The sequence below is a fragment of the Hyposmocoma kahamanoa genome, unplaced genomic scaffold (assembly GCF_003589595.1).
Source record: "Hyposmocoma kahamanoa isolate Upper Pololo Valley unplaced genomic scaffold, ASM358959v1 76, whole genome shotgun sequence".
Classification (NCBI taxonomy): domain Eukaryota; kingdom Metazoa; phylum Arthropoda; class Insecta; order Lepidoptera; family Cosmopterigidae; genus Hyposmocoma; species Hyposmocoma kahamanoa.
The window spans coordinates 8,221,780-8,239,490 of NW_020653900.1; the positions used below are offsets into that span (position 1 = coordinate 8,221,780).

General features: G+C 37.2%; 1 protein-coding gene across 7 annotated transcripts in view; it reads right to left on the minus strand.

The window, feature by feature from the left end:
• Nucleotides 1–17,711, minus strand: part of LOC113232538 (C-terminal-binding protein) — an 88,671-nt gene that overhangs the window by 517 nt on the left and 70,443 nt on the right. For 5 of the 7 annotated variants that reach the window (XM_026467297.1, XM_026467302.1, XM_026467299.1 and 2 more), the window contains exons 4-14: nucleotides 17,066–17,122; nucleotides 15,055–15,182; nucleotides 11,451–11,565; nucleotides 10,669–10,813; nucleotides 8,790–8,921; nucleotides 6,077–6,276; nucleotides 2,327–2,426; nucleotides 1,201–1,331; nucleotides 795–950; nucleotides 414–516; nucleotides 53–186 (exon numbers count right to left, since the gene is read on the minus strand). In XM_026467297.1, coding sequence (XP_026323082.1) covers nucleotides 53–186; nucleotides 414–516; nucleotides 795–950; nucleotides 1,201–1,331; nucleotides 2,327–2,426; nucleotides 6,077–6,276; nucleotides 8,790–8,921; nucleotides 10,669–10,813; nucleotides 11,451–11,565; nucleotides 15,055–15,137 — 1,299 coding nt within the window. In that variant the 5' untranslated portion in view covers nucleotides 15,138–15,182; nucleotides 17,066–17,122. The remainder of the gene's footprint in view (nucleotides 1–52; nucleotides 187–413; nucleotides 517–794; nucleotides 951–1,200; nucleotides 1,332–2,326; nucleotides 2,427–6,076; nucleotides 6,277–8,789; nucleotides 8,922–10,668; nucleotides 10,814–11,450; nucleotides 11,566–15,054; nucleotides 15,183–17,065; nucleotides 17,123–17,711) is intronic. The other 2 variants (XM_026467303.1, XM_026467298.1) reach the window with 2 other exon arrangements.

Below are 17,711 nucleotides of genomic sequence, written 5' to 3' on the forward strand. Positions count from 1 at the left end.
TTATTATTTATAAAAGTTAAGGTATTCATAAAAGTGATTGAATGGCACGTACCAACGAGATGGGCGGCTGCGCAGGCGGCGGTTGCGGCTGCTGCGGCGGCGGGATGGCGGGCGCCTCGTGCACCGCCGTCGTGCTGTGCGCCGCCTGCGCGCCCGAACCTCCGCCGTAGTACCCGCCGTTCATACCTGACACGTAACTTTAATTACGGACACCACGTTGATAAGCGGTATCGCGCGAAAAGCAATCTTTATATCAAAGGCCCTTCTCCTGTCTAGCGACCCCAGCTGAGTATCATACATTAGTACGAAAACGGGGCCGGTGGGAGGTACAAGTTTGTTTAACAGGAAAATTTTAGAAGGGTGAAAATGTTAATAAGCACGTAACATGCAATAGATAAAAAGTTGAAACGTACGATTGTTAGTACCTTCGATGTAGGGGCTGGGCGGGGGCTCCAGCTTTGGCATGGGCTGCGTCGGCGGTGCCAGCACTGGCGCTGTGCTTGGAAGGAAGTAGTCCTGCAACCGTGTTAAGTTCATAAGCTACTATATCATAAAGCCTTAGATAATCAGGAGAAATAGTTTCATTTCCTCAAAAGTAGCGATTCAGCCAAAAGTATCGTCCTCACAAAGTGCTATTTCATCAGCGTTGTGATGGTATAACGGTAGCACTTCAAAATCTTTGTAATTAACAAAATTACAAAGATCCATTGTATCTATTCACTTTTCTCGTCTTACAAGAGCAGTAAAAAAGTAACAGGTATAAAAAAAATATAAAAAAACAAGGTTCGCCATACCTTATTGACGCAGTTGCGCAGGCAGTCAGGGATGCGACCGACGATGGCGCGACGAATCTCCGACGCGGCCATCTCGCGCAGCTCCTGCGCCGACGCGTCCGAGTAGAAAGCCGCGTGAGGAGTGCACAGGATGTTCGGCGCCTCTTTTAAAGGGCCCTGCAAATCCGCAAAGTAAGTCTAAGTTAAAAGAACCTTACGTTGTTAAGGTGCGTCGTAAACAATATGCACAACTTCGGATGAATATTTGTTGAATTAGTCGTGTACTACGTAAATCAAGTCACAGGGGACCGCCAGCTAAATAGCAAATAAAAGTATGATGAGGAATTCTACGTGGTGTGAGAAAACGGTCAGTATCATTAATTAGCTGATACCTTTTTGTTCCACCCAGTATATTCGTAGTTAGTACCTGGAACACGTTGAAGGGTTCGTTTTCGTGCACGTCGAGCGCGGCGGCGCGGATGCGGCCCTGCTTGAGTGCCGCCGCGAGCCCCTCGTCGTCCACTAGCCCTCCGCGCGCCGTGTTTACCAGAAACGCGCCTAATGCAATATAACAAAGCATTACAACAAAGTGACGACAATCAACAACCCATTATACGCCCTGCTATAGGGCACGGGTCCCTCTTAAGAGAGAGTATTGGGCCATAGTCTGTCACGCAGGCCCAATGCAGGTTAAGGATTTCATGCATTTTCCAAGGGTTGTGAACCTTCTTGATATCCAGATTTCATCACGTTTGCTTCACCATAAACAAGACGTGATGCTACTACTAACTTAGGAATTAAAATCATAGGATCATGTCGCCATAGGGCGCGTTCCATTATGTCGTAACGTTTTATTCATCGTTGAATGACTGTCGCGTCTAACCTGTTCCTATATCACGACTATCTATCGTGACTGTGTTGTTGACGTTTATTTTATCGTTGAACAACAGTCGTGTCTGTTCCCACTACATCGTGACGACAATTTATTGGTTCACGGCAGCCGCCTTGTCGTTTGAACGACAGAATCGTTTGAAGCTGCGATTATCTGTCATTACTTTTTTATCGTGACGTTTTATTTATCGTCGGCTGTCGTTCTAACTCTTCCTATTGTCACGACTTTCTGTCGTCGTAACGTGAAACAAGTTGTGGCCGACAGTAAATCGTGTTGTTCTATGGGTGAACAACTTCATTTAAATATACAAGCCAGGACGCTTTAAACTGTACGACTATCTGTCGTTACGACATAACGGGGACGCACCCATAGGTATTGGACCGGATTGGACTTAACTACAAGAGACTTATGGAAACTCTGTATAACTTTGCAAAATTATGAACACCTATGCTTGTTTTAGTTGCAGAAGTTCTTAGATCTTTTCTTTAGAACTAATACACTAGGACAATATTAGGTTTTAGCTTTTTATTGAACTCAATTTATCTTTTATCTTCTATAAATAGAATAGCTTATTAACAAGTCTTAAGAAATTCACTTATTATGAATATTTGTTTTCATCAAAATATATCAATAATTCAATTATAAACATAGCGTGACATACCCGGGCGCATCTGTTTGATAGTGAACTCGTTGATGAGGTGGTGATTGTGCTCGTTTAGGCTGCAGTGCAATGATACACAGTCACTCTGGAATAGGAGGTCCTGGAATATGCACAAAAACTGACATTAGTTACATGAATGAGTGAAAAATAGCAGAGTGGGGAGGAATTAATTATATTAAAAGTAATGAGGGGCCACGAAAAGCGGCGCAGAAGCGAGGGCGTGCTAACGCTAAATACTTAAACAAAATCAATCAATCCATTGATCACTACAGACTGCAACATCATTTACCCCCATTTGTATTATATATTACCCAGTTTACTATACTTCGTGTGTTCATAAGTTTAGAGACCATAAAAATTCACCGGTCAAATTCTGAATAATGATCGCGTGCCTTCCTTAACTTGACGCTGGCGGTATCATCGATTAATTTACATAAATATTCAGTCAAATTCTGAGTAAAAAACGTGTGCTTTCCTTCACTTGATGTTGGCGGAATCATCCATTATTTCGATGGGGCTAAAGCTTAGACTATGGAAACTAAAGGACCTGTTGTGTTGACATATATAAATCAGACGTTATATGTTTAAGGTGCATTTCGACGTTGAAAACATAAACATGTTATTGTCTTTGTTTAACTATCGCGTGCCGTCTTAAGCCGAAAGAGATAACATTACATTGGTCAGTGTCAAACACGGGAATCGAAAATACGTAACGTCATCTTAAATACCAACTGTGTCCATTTTGCAGTACATGAGATACGTATACGGTTGTCAAATGGAAGTACATCAAATGTCAAAACAAATGTTTTTCCAAGTGTTTTATTGAATTATTCGCAGGTATTGTAATAAAATAGACAAAAATATTGACAGTGAGAACAATTCAGTATTAATAAAAATTCGTCGCTGCAGCATTACGGGATGTGGCATTAGAAAAAGCGAAAATCGACCGAATGTAACATTATACAGGCACGTGTTATATTTCTGTACATAAATCACAGAAAATTTCAAATATCTCGTGTAATTAGACATATTTAAATAGTTTTTTCATAAATCTTGCCAAATTTTGCTTTGGTTTCTTCAGATTGCCTGTTTGTATATTTTGATGATTGTTGTTAACGATTATTTTGAGATAGTGTTGTTCTTGGAAGTGTACATATTATCGATATTCTGTTATTAAATAATTCACCACAAGGTTTTTATCATTTTATTATTATTATTTTTAATATTTCCAGTTTACCTACAAATCAAAAAAGTGCCGAATATAAACATTGAATCAAGGACCATCTTCATTTATTCGCTTCATTTTGAAGAGTCAAATTTTAACATAACTTGGAATGTAACTAGATTACATGATAATGCAATTCTATCATTAGGTTTATTGGTAAATAATTTTAAATTTAATTTAGATTAAACAAGACTCATTTACTAGGCATTCTCGGTTCTTGAAAACAAAATTATCCACTAGTTTCCGATTTTTTCCCACTGACATCACTAACTACTAAAATTCTTATTTTATAAAGCTAGCAATACAATGACCATGTTGGTCCACTGTTGCCGGGTGAAGGCCAATGCCAACGTATAGACAACCTATTTGCCTTGTCTTGCCTTGCCATCGTTCGGTGTCACTCGCATAGCTGACCGAGTGAAGGCGAGCGCTAACGTGTATAGAGCTCGTTTGACGTGGCTTGTCACAACTCGCAGTCGCTTGTGACTACTTGTCTCACTTCACTCTCTTCACTCTCACACGGAGAAGTGTCGATTTTTCTGCACAAATCAAAGGGTTCGGCCAATAGTAGTCAATTGACATTGTATAATCAGACATTTGCATGCTATTTAATATATGCGAAATATGTTTATACTAACACATCCAAACCCCAAGTTCAAAGCACTGTACCGGCAACACTTACTGTCACTTCAAAAATCTGTGTTGTTGCTTTGATCTATTCTTATTATGTGTATAATTACATTACACAACATTAAATCCTATTTACAGTCATAAATTACTCCTACAGCTGTAATTATATTCACATTTGCTCATGCACTTACATGTCAAACAGGTTATTTTAGATGCACTATTTACATTTTACTATGTATATTACTATTGTCCATGTATAACTTTACTATGTATATTACTATTCCCCATGTATAACTTTACTCATAGTCGTTATATTTTTGCTTTCAAATAATTTAATCCCTCTCGTTGGTTCTGACTGAAAACCAGCGCCTTAAGAAACTTTGGCATAATATGCTGAGTCAGCGCCGTTTCACTGCTATGACAATCGTGTTTTGTTTTTTGTTTTATGCTTAATCTGTATTTGTGTTATATCAGTGAATAAAGTGTTTATCTATCTATCTATCTATCTAACACTGTCTCTTGTTACATCTCCTGTTATACCGTGTTTTAAGAAAATAAACGTATGATAATAATTTTACTATTGATAATATTATTACTTTCATTTATTTCCAAACTTAAATGGAAGTATCAAAGATTCACTTAATACAGTCACTGATATTAATTCTATACCAATGCATAAATACAAAAAAGCTTACACTATTTGGAAACTGTTTCAAAATTCCTCTTTGAAAATATAAATCTTGAGGTTGGAAATGTATATCCAGATATATTTCAAAGTTTTCTCTCTTTTTATATACTCTCAAATTAGATTTTTTCTGTGTAAATTCATTTTTCGTAATATTTGAGTATTTGTAAACGCAAAACCATAAATTCTAAATGTAATGTGACATTCCCGGATATTCCCATATAACCTAAAATATTCCCAGATGGAAAGCATCTAAAAGAAACTTCGATTTTAAAAAATAATATTGATTCTCTTTTCAATTTTGAATTTGGAATGTTGTGATCCACTAGCAAGTTTTTAAATTTCATTTCTATTATTTTTCACGTGATGGTGGGAGCAAAGCAACGTTAATGTCATTTCCGATTTCCAAAGATTTACCGTGACATAAAATGTTTTGGGGTAAGCAGCACCTTTGCATATCACACCATAAAACATTACAAGGAGACTGATTTTCTGAAAAAAGGTAAGGGAGTGGTCACCCGAGGTTTGTAAGGACAACCTTGTCTACATCAAAATTATCAGAGAGCGACTTCGTCGAAATCCACGACTCACGCAGAAGAAACCCGCGTTGTAGACTAACATTTCGCGTGTTTCAGTTAGCAGAATACCGAATACCGCTCCATTTTTGCCAACAAAGCGGTAAGGTGAAAGTAAAAAAAAAATTATCAAAGCGACATTTTAGTGATTCAAGTGAGATATATATATATATCCCCAATACAAGCTTTTAGATGTAATGGCCAATCTGTGGGATTCGGTTCGCTTTCTTTGATCAGAGTCCGCTTTAGAATCCGATTCTAGCTCAAGGACTTTTGGCAGACTTTGAGCTAGAATTCAATCCACAGAGAATAGTCAAGTGGGTTGAGACCAAACCTGGAGGGTGGCCATTTTTCCACCGCGATGAAGCCAGCTAACTTTCTTAAAACAAGGTTGAGGCGTTTTTAGCTTTATGGGCCAGCACGGAGTCTTGCTGGAAATCCATTCTTTATTGAGAAATAAAGTATAATAGTATTATGTATATATATATATATATAATATTTTAAATGAATATATTTTATTATATATATATATATATATAAAGTTTTATAATATATTGAGTGATTTTATAATATATTATATATATACACTTCACTCAAGAATAGATGGCCAATAATCGCAGAAAAGGAAGAATTACCTGAAGCGTATAAACGCGCGTGAGCCCTAGCGACTTCTCGATGCCGTCGGGCAGGTAGGGGTCGTAGAAGATGACGTTGAAGCCGAAGGCCTTGGCCCTGAGCGCCACCGCTGACCCGATGCGGCCGAGCCCCACGATTCCCAGGGTATCGCCGCGGATCCGCGCACAACCCGCCGCGGCCTCGCGTACTTGCTCTGGCCCTGCCGCAACAAATCACAATCATGAACAAACTATCAGTATAGATGTTTTCTACTTGCAAAAATACCAGAGAATAAAGAATAAGAGAACGGACACTCTCCGCCCCTCCCTAGTTAGATACCGCACCACGTCCCGCACATTGCCGGACATTGACTGAACGACAACAAAGGTGCCGGCGAGCCGTTTTCGCGCGAAGACGGCTTTGATATTTGAATAAAATATAGTTTTCATTTATTCATTACGAAACTTGTACGTTAATATAAACCATCATTTTACGTTACTATTTATAATGGAGAATTGTGCGGTGTACAGCTGCTTATCGTCATTTTTCGAAAGATGAAACGAAGTAAAAAAACTTATGTGTGAGACTCATTCAGTTATTGTTTTCTTCATTCAGTTATTGTTTTCTTCATTCAGTTATTGTTTTCTTCATTTATTTACTGCAGAGAATATATAGGTATGAACTTAGAATAATAACGCGTAGAAACCTAGCCCGCACACGCTAAGTGAGGCAAATTGAAGCGCGCCAAAAGGGCCTACACGAGCGGGCGGGCCTTCAGTGCTCAAGGTCAACTTGCACCGCGAACAGCTTTATGAGCAGCAGAATTTTAGCTAAAAATGACGAAATGTGCGGTAAATGAGTGTAAAAATACGTCAGACAAACATAAAATAGATACTAACATCACATTCCACAAGGAAGTAACGCGTTTCAACTTGTATTTTTATATAAATATTCACTAAAACCGAAAATTAACCTACTACTAAAACTAACCTACATGAATTCGATTTTTGCCTCACTTGTGACAGTTCGTTTAAGGGTATGAATAAAAAATACAGATTTATTATATCAATATAATGAGACGCCGTGATTTCGCGAATTTTCTATTCGTATTGCCGATAAATATTACGTAGGTAGTGAATATATCTAATTATTAACTAAACTTGGACAAGCAATTTCAAATACCTTGGTTGCCTTACTTTTAAGTACATGTCCGAAATATAACATTTTCAATTTAAATGCTTTCAATATATTTTTGAAATAAATCTTCAATATTACTCTAGCTAGCGAATTAATGAAAAATTTAAATACCTAATAGACATGTATAATTATTAGGATTATATTAATAGAATCATAGATAACAGATTCGCGTTACAATTTTCGCTATGTTGCCGCTCTGACTACGTAACGTAATAGTGCGAGAAAGTGATGGGTAACCCTGCCAATTCACGCACACATTTGCGCGTGTGCAGATAGCGCCTTACTGTATATAGTAGTCGTAGGTAAATAATTTTCGACTGTTGTATGGAGTGTCCGTGGTATGGAATGGCATAAGTGGAGTTACGTCAAAAACGTTTATTGCTCCATTAAGTACAGACAAATATAACCCACATCCTCTCCAATTCTTGTAACTCTATCCACTAATATTGTAGCTAGAGTTACAAGAATTGGAGAGGATGTGGGTTCTATTTTTCTGTAAACATGAGCAATAAACATGTTTGACGTAACTCCACTTATGCCATTCTTCCATGAGGAGTGCGACATTTAATTTTCTCAATTCTTTTTATCCGACTTCAAAAAATGAAGAGGTTTTCAATTTCACTGTTTTTTTAATGTACATTACGCTATAACTCTTATTTGCGAACCGATTTTGATTATTCTTTTTTTTTGTTGGAAATAGGGTACAAGTAGTAGTCCCATTTAAATTTGAAGAAAATATTCCACCTCTAATGGTGGCAAAGTAGAGTATAAATCCGGTTTCGCGCACTCTCTGGCAACATATTTATTTATTTCAATAAAACTTGGCCAATGAGATGTAATTCCAGGACTTTTTGAGGTCGGTTTTTTATTTAAATAAACAATTGTAATTTAATTGTACAAACTTATACAATCTGGTCTTATTTGTTTTTAATTAAGAATATTTTATTTCTATAGTACAGTAGTGTAATTTTGTAGTGGTGTAGTTTAAGTAGTATAGGTATGTGTATACATATACTTTCATATACTTTATTATAATACCGTTTATGTTTTTTCGATGTAGATTAATAACAGCATTGACTCGAACCTTAATGGTTTTTAAATGTTGTAAAATTGTGATTGTAATATACCTAAGTAGTTGAATGGAATTAAATTAAAAAAAAAAAAAATCAGTACGATTGCCACTAGTTACACATTTCTTACCTAATGTATAGCTGATGTGATAAAGTACATAAAACCGTGTACTTACAGCCCAAGTCTACATACATAGTACTCTGTACTGAGATTATCATGGTTTTGATTTGTAACATCAAGTGATGACTTAGTAGTCACAATTTTTTTTTTAAATATGTATCTTTAATCACTGAAATATAACATGGACACCTGTGAAACATTATTAATAAACGATCGAAGATGAATTGAACGAATGAAACGAGACGTCTCAGTGTCATTCGAGAGTTAATTCAATACCATTTGTCTCTATCTTCAGATACATGCAAACATTACTTATTACCACAAGTAGCACTGTTAATAATGTACCTGTGAATTTCTTCCCTTCCCGGACCATGTTGGCGAGCCAGTAGGTCCGCCGGTAAAGATTGAGGATGAGACACAACGTCGTGTCCGCGACCTCTTCCACGCCGTAACCCGGCACGTTACATACTGCAATGCCTGAAATTATACACACGTTGGTAAACTGGTTTATTAAATTAAATCACATAAATTATTCCACGGGCATCCACTGTCCAAAAAAACGTGTTCGACATACTCGGCAGCCGAATTGTCGATTACAATAACAGAGAAAAACTTCGTTTATTAAACTTCGTTAAATTTAGTTCTGCGTTGTTATTTTAAACACTCATTGGAAGATTGGTCGTAATCGTACATAGGATTCAGGTGGTACGTTGCATGATAGGAGCCTCCCCGCACGACGTTCCATTCCTTTTCTGTAAGTCTGGCGGATCCTGGGCAACAATCGGCCGATTTGTCAATCGGCGTAAGGTTACGCGGCAAGGCAAATCCTTTTGCCACGATGGCAATCATTATAGTGTATGCCACCGATACGATAAGAAGAAGAACGTCAAGATGGAGAAAAAATAAGGCTACGGTTCCACCAGAGATTTGCTAGGTAGCTGGGCGGTACGAGGATATGTAGCGGTGTTGTGTAACGGTGTGTAACTGAACGGTGGGAGGATGAGTAGCGGACACTTTTCAGCTGAGCGCGGGTGGCGTGCGGTGTGGTGAGGTGAGCTGAGGCGTCGGTGAGCTCGCTCGCGCACCTCGCACATATTCCTCGCACACGTCTCTCGCTTTTTTGTACGTAGAAATACTTTAGTAGCAGTAGAGTTCCTTATGAAAGAGTTCGCCCAGGGAAGTACCGCCTATTTCTGTACCTGTAAGTACCTATTTCTGCCGCCAATCAGTAATGTGAGCATTACTGCGTTCTGGTTTCGAAGGGTAAGGGTGCTGGTGATATTACAGGCACACGGAACTTGTCAGCTTATGTCCCAGGGTGTCGGGCGCAGCGGCAGTGCCGCTCGGATCTTTATTATTTAAAGCTCTGAGTGGCATTGCAACTGGTAAGGGACAGGCGTGTCGCTTACCACCAGGCACGGGCGTTGTTCGTGTTGTCACTTAGTATTATTTAAAAAAACTTAGCTCCTATAGCCCTTTTCACCAGAGCTGTGCTAAGTGAAGCTAGGAAAATGAAATAATGCCATTGGTGGATTTTTGCCTCGCACACCACCTCCCATGTCTCTAGTGGAAATGCGGCCTAAAAATACGATGTTTGTTTACGTTGATATCAGCCAAAGACACAATTTTAAAATATCGTCGATTGAATTTATTACTGATTTCTCATCTCATAGACATGGCGAATGCAGTAATTCTGTCAAAAGGATTTTATGCATACGCAAATTATTATGTATAATTTTTTTATTTGAAGACTATACAATTGTCAATAAAAAATAATAATAAATTGGAATTATTTGACTAAGCTTTGGGCTGATTAAAACGTACTGGAATGAATTAGAACGCATGCATTGCGTCTTGTAATGAAAAATAAAGAAAAATACTTGACAGATTAAGAGGGACTATTTTAATTTCTATTAACTGTTCAATACTTGTAAACGGGATCAAGCTTGGTGTGCCAGACCACGTCCTAGAAGTTTTAACTCAAACCATGTTATAATAGATACTACAATGAAGCTCGGTCCTAAATGCATATTATTCATTAAATTTTGCGGATGTACGCAATTAATTACAGTATGTATTTGTCCACAGTGAACTTAAAGGCTTCAAACAAGGTCCCTCAACGCAAACAGTGGCGCTAGCGTTGACTTTTCATATCAATGCTTGTATTGCCAAGAGACAAGAACATGGCTGGTTGTAAAATGTAACTTGTTGGACTTAAGCTTACCTAATTCCCCGGCGGCTTTGACATCAATATTGTCGACGCCGGATCCAATACGGACTATGATCCTGAGCGCTTTGAACTTCTCCAGGTCCTCTTTCGTGAGTATGATAGTGTGCCACATGAGAGCGCCCACTGCTTCGTTCAGCACCTGGAAATATTACATTACAAACAATTTAGATTCAAAAACGGAAAAATATTCATATTATTAGTGTAAGTAAACAAATATACTTAAAATCTTGTTAAATTTTAAACGAACTCACTCCCATACATTTCTACTTAAGTTTTGTTTATAGTGACGCTTCCTACCAACTCTTAGGGTATACGAGGAAGCCACTATGACCTGCGCGAGCATCATATCTGGAAGAGCAGTTGTTGAGCCACCGTCATTTAACCGTCACTTTTTGCAAGCAGTAACAATTAGTATAGTAAAACGTACGCGCGCCACTGTAGCGCTTCCTTAAGAGTCTTAATTTGAAAGCGCCCATAGAGTTGTCCGATTTATAGGTATGACCTGTACTTTATTAATGATGAGTTCTAACAAGCTACTAATCCAGCTTATAGTTTGAAAATTATTAATATTAGAATAGAAAAATCATGAGTAATGTTAAACTGCCTCCGTGGCCGAACGGTTGCCACAGAGGTCTCGGGTTCCACTCCCGGTCTGGAATAAATATTTGTACGGCTTACATTTAATTTTTTTGGGGCTATGAATGTGTGCATTATTATTATTAATCAGTTTAACGAAAACAGCTAAAGAAAAACTAGCTGAATGATAAGTAACTAACCTTCTCATGAATTTCGGATGTTGACTGTGCGTCGCAAAAGGCGACTGTGGCGACGTCCTTCAGGATCGGCATCTCAACGGTGCAGTCCCGACCGTCTAATAACGCCACTAATGGCCTGAAACAATATCAACGAGCAAATTTCTAAATTGTGTCAGACAATCACGATTTTATGATCTGAGCGACCCCTGGAAGTAATTTCAACATGTACAGAGTAACAAAATTAAGTATAAGTTCGTTCCTTAGTTAGCTCTACGAGGAAGCGAACACGAATAGTTTTCGTAATGCCCAGAGTACTGACCCAAATCTAACAAGTATTTACACACTCCTATATATTGGTGCAATGTAATACTATCCACCTTTTTCCTCATGATGCAAATAAATTAAAAAACTAGAATATGTCAATTTTCCCTTAGAAGTTTTCCTGTATAAATAAAATACCTCATTAAATACGCATGTAGCGGTGTTCAAAAAACATTCATAGTCCAAATAAGTATTCTTAGAATGCTATTTAATAGCGACCGCATTACCTTTGTAGTCCACGTTACAATCAAGGAATCACCGGCTTAACAACATAACGAGCCAAAGAACAACGTGTTATTATATTTGATGCTCTGCTAAAAATAACTTGTACAAAAACTTGAGGGTTAGCGTTAATAGAAAATTATACGTAATGAGGTGTTTTTAAATAATTATCCTTTATAAAGAGGAATGCGTGGTTGTTATTTTTAATAATACATTCCGTATATATTGTTTTGTAACTTTATTTTTTAAATTTTATTATCTTTAAGGTCAATAACAGAGAGAGAAACAATAATAAAAGCAGATAAAAGAAATTATTTGGAATGCTTATAATATTTTTTTTTCTGATGTCACCGGTTAACAGACCAACCAGACGATCTCTTTCGGTTAGTTAGGATTGCCTTTTAGAAGGCCTGGGATTGTTGTGCCTCTTAATGTTAATTTAAATAATTAATTAATTGCATATTTTTATTGGTTATATAACATAAGTTGTGTAATAATTATTGACTTAGATAGATACTATTGTTCTAAAGTCTATAGGATAAGTTTCCATTGGTAACCATTTTTTATTGTTATACTTATTGTACATTCATTTAATTCGTCAAGACGTACGTACGTATGTACGTACAATCAAATATTTTATTGAATAAGAAATTAATAATGCACAATCATGTTTTATTCTAGGACTGGACGAGAAATCTTGTACGAGCATATCATCAACTTGTTTACTATTGTACTAAAAAATACGGAAGTTTTCAAATTCAATATTTCTATGTCAAGTATGTATAATATACTTGACATAGTATATACGTCAAGTCAATGTTCTTTTGGTTTCAAACCAATCAATAAAATTATAAGTCGAAAGACACCGGCGGTGTTAAACAAGAAACCCACTGCAGCAGTGAAGTCGGCACTGCAAACTTTTTAACTCTGTTAGAGGTTCGAACGTTGCTCCAGCTCAGATTGTATTTTTAATTTCAATGCGAATGTACGAGAAATTACTCATTATGTTTTTTTTTTGTACGAGTACATCCATCAAACTAAAACGTAACCCATTTTCAGTCACATTACGCTTATATTAACCCCTTCTATTTTCGCCCCTTCAGGTTTGAACAATTGAAGGAAATTTCAAAGTACAATGGAAACGGCAAGGTGCAAAAGTGCAGGATTAAGAACAGGTTTTACCTTCTTTTTTGAGGTGTTAAAGTTTGCATTGATACGTGCGGAAACATTAACCTTTGTGGTTGTCCGTTTGGGTGCACACAAATTAAAATCTTGCAAGGCATTCCAGTGAAAATGAGTTGTTCAAAATTGAAACTTTTTTGTAGTAGTGTACAAATTCATGAAGTGCATTTTAATACGTTTAAGGATTATTTTTTTATCTTTTAGATCTTGTATGATATGTTAAATAATTTTACTGAAAAAATATCATTACATATTAGCAATTATAGCTCCTTATGAAAGAGTTCGTCCTGGGCCTTGTCACCTTACCTATTTCTGCCGCCCGGCAGTAATGTGAGCATTATTGTGTTCCGGTTTGGGAGGGTATGTGACGGGCGCAGTGGCAGTGCCCCTAAAAATTTTGCGATTTAAAGTTTGAGTGGCACTGCAATTGTCATGGATAGGCGTGTCGCTTACCACCATGCGCACGACTTGATCGTCCCGTCACTTGGTATTTAAAAAAAAACAAATAAAAAAGCCCTATAATGTGAATTGTCGTCCGCGTTTCAGTACAATATGGGTTTAAAAATACCGTAAGTCCTAACAACATGTTTTCGTCCAAATCTCAAACATAAAAATGGTATTTGGTCCCCAATAAACAATAGCGTAGTCTCCGTGATAAACCAAGCTCGCTGTTATACACATTTATGTCAACATCAGCGAATGAGGTAAGGGTACGCATTGTTTTTCAGTGCCGGCGACCGAGTTTCCGAGCCAAGGTTGGTGATAAGCTCGGTTACTACGCGAATACATGTTGCTTTATACTTGTATATGTACAAATTCAATACGGAGTAATAACGGATTTACGTGCATACAATCTTCTTAAATGCATGTTCTTTAGATTTATGTACGCATTATCAATATATTACGAAATCACAGCCAAGATTTTACAGTTTGTAGATTATTCATAACCGAATGAGGCAATCAAAACACAATTGATAGTTAATCAGGCAGATGATTGTACCAATGTCGTAATTCTAACTGGGATGAAGCGCTCCAAATCGATATTCTCTATTAGCAAACAGACAAAAGGTCCCAAAATTGATGGGCAAAATTAATTTACAAAGCAAATACGCCCAACTTGTCGAAGACCGGCTAGCGAAGTAACCAAGTTAGCTAATCACGGGCTGAACTGAACAGAAGTGGGAGAGGACAACCACCCTCGAGTAATTAAAGCACGCCAGTACGATTAAACTAATAATTTAAACTTTCGTCATAGCGTAGCAGAATTATTATTATTGCCGGCGAAAGTTTCGGCAGCGAAACGAGAAAGTAATTCCGAGCTCCCACCCGAGTTTTCAGAATTCGCCAACTTTGGCGAGGCAGACGAAAACAGATTTGGCGGCAAACAAAGAGGGCGGTGGCACGGGGTGAGCGGAGGCCGGCGGCGGCGCGGGCGGCGAGGTCGACCGGGCACCAAGTTACCAACCCCTTCAGGCAAGTTTTGATGGAAACCAAATAGGATTAGCGCGAGAAAGAATAAGTTGAGTGAGCTCAATAAAAGGACTTTGTTAAGTTGCTGGCCGCGTGCCGCCCGGACTCGGCGTCGAATGCGAATTAGACTCTCTCGTCGATGTTACACGTGACATTCTGATCGTCATTTGCTTTTGTACGGACAACAGCACATCCGACTACACATTTTTTTCGAAAATCACCTCCAGTGCAACAGAACCAGATACGACAATATGTAGCTTGATGTGCTGTTGACTGTACATAGATGTAGTTTACTATATACACATAATAAACTAGTAGAGATCGCATTATTTAAGATATTTTTATAAATGGCTATTCTTAGTAACAATGTTATACTTGCTATTATGTTGTTTATGGAACTCGTGTAAGTGATAGTAATAAAAATACTCACCTGGATTGCAGGGGTCCATTGGCTATGGGACCCCGCATGCTATCAATACGCGCTCTCTTTGGCAGCATCTTGCGTTTATCCATTTAAAGCGGCAAAGCCGCTTTATCCACCTTACCGCAGCGCGTCACCTGAAACAACATAAAACACCAAATGAACCTATTATCCTTAAAAAGCATTCCCACAACAAATTTAGTTATTCAATATGTTGTCAATAACTACTGAATATATATTATATTAAGGGTTATTTACATTTTGGATAGTATTATATTCAACATAGATTTTTCATGTTTGGGTAATTTGTATTTTGAAACAATAAATCAATTACGGTAGGTATTACTTTTTATCACATAGTTGCGTTAACATGGTGGCCGCTCTATAGGAATCAATATTATCTAAAATCGTAACATTTGTTAAAGCAATATTTAATGATGAAAGGGCGTGAAGTGTAGGAATGTATCAATATGTTTTCATCTACGTTAACAGGGTGTTGTATGAGGCTATGAATAAAATACAAAGAATATGTCATTAATAATTCTTTTTCTACAACTGCTTATATTACTAATGAAGCGTATTCGCGGAATTCAAGTCCAATGGTGTGAGTCACAAAATAACTCAAACAATTAAGTAACATGCACCTAAATTTTGGACGTAACCTCGTTCAATAGAGCGTGCATTTTTCGCTTCTTAACAGATTTTTAATGGCCGCTACGGTTGGGATTCATGTTTCCAATTAGTATAAAATAACGTTAAATACAATTAGTCGTTAAAATCCAAAAACAAAGATATGTAAAAGCACAGAAAAGTTCGTAAGCCGGTGGTCCGTTCCGTAGCTCAGTTATGAGAGCGGTAGCCACGGTATGCTGAAAGCTCTGGTTCGAATCCAGCCGGATCGAAGGAATTTTTCTTTGTGTTCGAACTTTATATTAATAATTATACGGAACATCGTGATACTGAATAAACTTAATATTATTACAGTTAAATACAGGGTTTTTTTTAATCTCCGATTAATTACTTAACCTTACTTTATTAATTGTCTTTTAGAAATGTTTGTATAACGTATTATAACCGTAGAACATATTGATTTCTTGTTACAATTCTCGCAAATGGAGTTTATTCTTAACATAGGTACGGGCAAAAGAAACTCAACAGAGCAATAATATAAAAATAATGTATAACCGCTTTCCCTATCATAAATATGTATTCGCAACTGATACAGCTTTCGTGGCGTACTTATGATAAGTACTGAGTAAACACATATTAGGAAATAATTCAGGTACCTATATATTTTAGCAGCAGTAGAGTTTCTTATGAAAAAGTTCGTCGGTTTGTTTGAAAAAACAAATACACGCGATTTAAATCCGGAAAAATAGTTTTATTTCCTATGTGTAACAATCGCGAATAGTTTAATTATGTGTCATCAATCATTTGAAAAGTGATGTGTAGCAATGAGTGCAAGTGAATCGTTATCATTCATACAAAAAGCGCTCATTACACAAACGGACACCGTTAGGCGACAAAGTAGGAAAACATGTTGATAAGAATAGATATGTAATGGTCATAGGTAACATCGAAGTAGATATTTTGTATGGGATTTGAATTTGTCTTGGCAATATTGGTGGCGCTTGTAAGCCAGAGAAAACTTTTGTAAATATATCAATTTTTACATATGAACCATGGTAAAATTTTAGATGAAATCAGTAAATATGTCCCAGTCAAATATGCCATTAATTAAATGGCCCTATTGAGGCGAATGCCTAGGCAATAAGTCGGATGAATAAACCACATTGCTGTGTAGTATACACTATGTTCAAATCAAAATATCCCAAAAGCCGATAAGGGTTAACTTTGTCGACATCAAAAGCGTTGACAAACATTTACTCAATAACATTTAATGGTCTGAATTAACACAAAGATACGTACGTATGCTTGTTTATTTGTTATTATTCAAATCCCTTACAAATTAATCGAAAGTCCTATTCAGAAGAAAAGTAGCAAAGAAATGGCTACTCACAAGGTGTTTATACTCGATGTTGGCATACTGTGGACGTTCTTGTGCCGCATATTTTACCTAGAGCAAAAACAATAACTAGTTTAATTATATACTTGTTTATTTTTCACTATACGAAACCTTGACATAAATTTAATTAATGGGGTTCTAGTCACGTTTCGTAAATTAACATTTAATTATAGATTAGGACAGTCCAATTTTGCAAAAATCGCAATTGCAAATCATTAAATTTGGAAGATCAATATCGAACCAAGAGGCTATGTATTAGTCGTGAATGTTTCATGTATTTATGATGTGACGCAAGTCTCGAGCATTTATCAATGTCATCCCATAAAACATTAATTGGCAAGAACGAACCAAAAAGATGGCCTATATTTTTTCCTTTTTAATATATAATATACGCACGCTTGGCCACAATTCGGTCACATTGACAATGTGACCGACAATGGGACACATTTGCCTAAAAAAATGCCTATTCACTCTAGCCTTGAATAGCCCCAAATTGTAGTTTTCGGGAAATACAGATGCCAGTAGAGCATTCTATTCTCTTGCCGTACGCATCAGAAAGGAGGAAGCAAAGCGCTTAGTGCGAATAGGTGGAATATCAACGACATAAGAATGGAGTGCTCCGGACCTTCTAGTCGAACGA